General features: G+C 35.8%; 1 protein-coding gene across 1 annotated transcript in view; it reads left to right on the top strand.

The window, feature by feature from the left end:
* unc93a (unc-93 homolog A) overlaps positions 1–1,547 on the top strand; it is a gene marked incomplete at its 5' end in the record, with an annotated part of 3,345 nt that extends 1,798 nt beyond the window's left edge. The window contains 2 exons of the mRNA XM_014031269.1: positions 402–438; positions 527–1,547. Of these exons, the coding sequence (XP_013886723.1) occupies positions 402–438; positions 527–816 (327 nt within the window). The remainder of the gene's footprint in view (positions 1–401; positions 439–526) is intronic.
* Between the last annotated feature and the right edge of the window lie 1,025 nt (positions 1,548–2,572).

Below are 2,572 nucleotides of genomic sequence, written 5' to 3'. Positions count from 1 at the left end.
GCATCGTGATCCGGAACATCACCAAAATTTAATGGTGTGTTCCTTGGGACTGTCCACATGTGGTAAAAATGTCCTGACAATCTGTCCACAAGTTTTTGAGTAATGTTGTCCACAGACAGAATGACAGACATACGCAACCGAAAACATTACCTCGCCCTTGGCGGAGGTAATTATGCCATCAAGCAGTGCTGGACRTGTCAGTAGTGGATTAGTGGTTAGTGAACCTAACTTTCTGGTTAGCTGTGCCAACCATTCGACAAAAATAATGTTTATTTAATTTTTTTTTTACTTACAAACAAAACAGAGGTAATGTAATTTGTTTATACTGAGATCAGTTGTTTAAGTGGCGATGTATTTATAGATATTTATTATCAACAGTCTTGCTGTTCTTATTTTAAGAGGATTCAAAACCAGACAAACTTTTCACAAACACCATAAGTACAGAAGGATCTGCTGCTCATGTTAGGAATTTTAAAAATAGCTGATTTTATTTTTTTTAATGAACTCTTCCTCGTCTGTCTTGCAGCTCTTTACGGCGTCCTTTTCCCGAGGGAAAAGGAGGCAGCATTCGCCAACTACCGGATGTGGGAGTCCCTCGGTTTCGTCATCGCCTTTGCCTACAGCACGTTTTTGTGCCTGGAGTACAAAATCTACATCCTGATMGCTGTTCTGGTGCTGACAATCATAACCTACCCCATCGTGGAGTACCACGAGTACAAACATCCCACAGAACCCATCGAAGAGTCAACCTACCAAAATACAAAAGATATCATTGAAACAAAGTCCAACAGTATTATTTCTCAGACTCAACTGTAGAAACAGATTTGTTTTTGATYGTTTATGGCTGCTAATTAAGTGACTGATATCCACATGTTCAGATTTATAAACTCCACAATTAATATGTAATGGTACGATTTTTTACACAGCACTGCTTCCCAAACTGTCTTTGTCTTTAATACTGAGTCACAAACTGTAAAAAATTGTAAAAATGGTAGAAACAAAGATTATTTTTGACCAACTTGACTGGGAACTAAACATGGGTCAAATGGGAACACTTATTTAAGTAAATGTTTAGTTAACAGTAATTTTTAAACTTCAAGGGATATTCTTTGAATTTTCTGTTTTCTTTAAAACAATGTTTTTAAGAAAATGTATATATGTTTGTTTTCGTATTTCAATTTTATCATGTTTCTACGGAAGCCCAGAGTTTATCGTTTTCCTTGTGTATCATTCATTAAGCATGGAGACGGCCCGATCCCCACAGGTTACCAATAAAGTTTATTATATCATCAAAATGACTGTGTAAACGCCTGCTGAGCTGCAGTCGGGCCAGCTGTCTCCTTAAATGATGAGGGCTGATGGGAAAGTTATCTTTACAAAACAAACATCACAATTTCAACCTGATGATACAAAATGACGTGAAATTATAAGGTTTTTATTATGAAGTAATTATCAGGTTGATAGGTTTGTCTTTAGGCCCAGGCCACCCTTGCAATAGAGATCTGCGATCTCAATGGGATTTGTTTGATTAAATAATGGGGCGAGATGGATGGATGGATGGATGGATGGATGGATGGATGGATGGATGGATGGATGGATGGATGGATGGAAAACTTCAGTGACAAACAGTCAGAGGACCAGGCTGTCTCCATGGTTAATGAATGATACACAAGAGGAAAACCATCTGGAAATTAACACGTTATCTCAAGAAAACGGTCATCATTATCTCGTGATAATGACATAATGAACTCATTATCACGACATAAAAGAAGTATGTCCTTATCTCGAGAAAACCGTGGGAAAAAAATTACTTGCGGAAAACGGCTGCTCTCGGCTTCTGTATGTATCTTTTTAACTTAAAAAATAAGAATTTCAAGAAACACGAAGAAAATGTTCTCCAGCTCCTAAACTTCGTATTGTGATTAACAAACCATTTTATTATTATTTTTCTAACTTTCAATAAATATCATTTCTGTGTGTGATAATAAAGCCTACAATCTTTCTTAGTAAATTTTTCCATTTTTATATTGGTCTCCAACAAAGTTAAATAAAAATACAGCTTTCAATATTTAAATCATGGTGTTAAAYAAGATTAAATCCTGACAGAGTATAAATGGTTATAACAGCTCTTTAAATGAAGTTACAACAGAACAAAGTGACATAAATCTAAAGAAAACAAAAATTCTCTAAAGTATCTACTRTTGAATAATTGTGTCATCATTTCTAACAACAGGATAGAATAGCAATAATAAAAATATTTGAGGTGCATTACACTGTACTGTTATACATGCGCTTTGAGGCTAAACGTCGAGAACAGTTCTGCTAATCCGCTAACAGCGAAACTAGCTTTTATATTTACCGGATTAGCTTTTTTTTTGCCTGCTTTGGATACTGTTAGCAGGATGATTAGCTTCCGTGTTAATTTTAAGTCCACTAAAAAATTCACAATTGTAATACTTCTGTTTTCTGTTACCATTCATCCCAAATTTAATAAAACCTAGAAGCACTCGGAGAGCGCAAACCTCCACCAAGACCAGTTTCCTCCATCCTGTAAGAGTTAACGCACAAAAGC

Source organism: Austrofundulus limnaeus, unplaced genomic scaffold (assembly GCF_001266775.1).
Source record: "Austrofundulus limnaeus strain Quisiro unplaced genomic scaffold, Austrofundulus_limnaeus-1.0 Scaffold1214, whole genome shotgun sequence".
NCBI lineage: Eukaryota > Metazoa > Chordata > Actinopteri > Cyprinodontiformes > Rivulidae > Austrofundulus > Austrofundulus limnaeus.
Note: the sequence above shows the minus strand (reverse complement) of the source record. Positions and strands in the feature narration are given on the sequence as shown.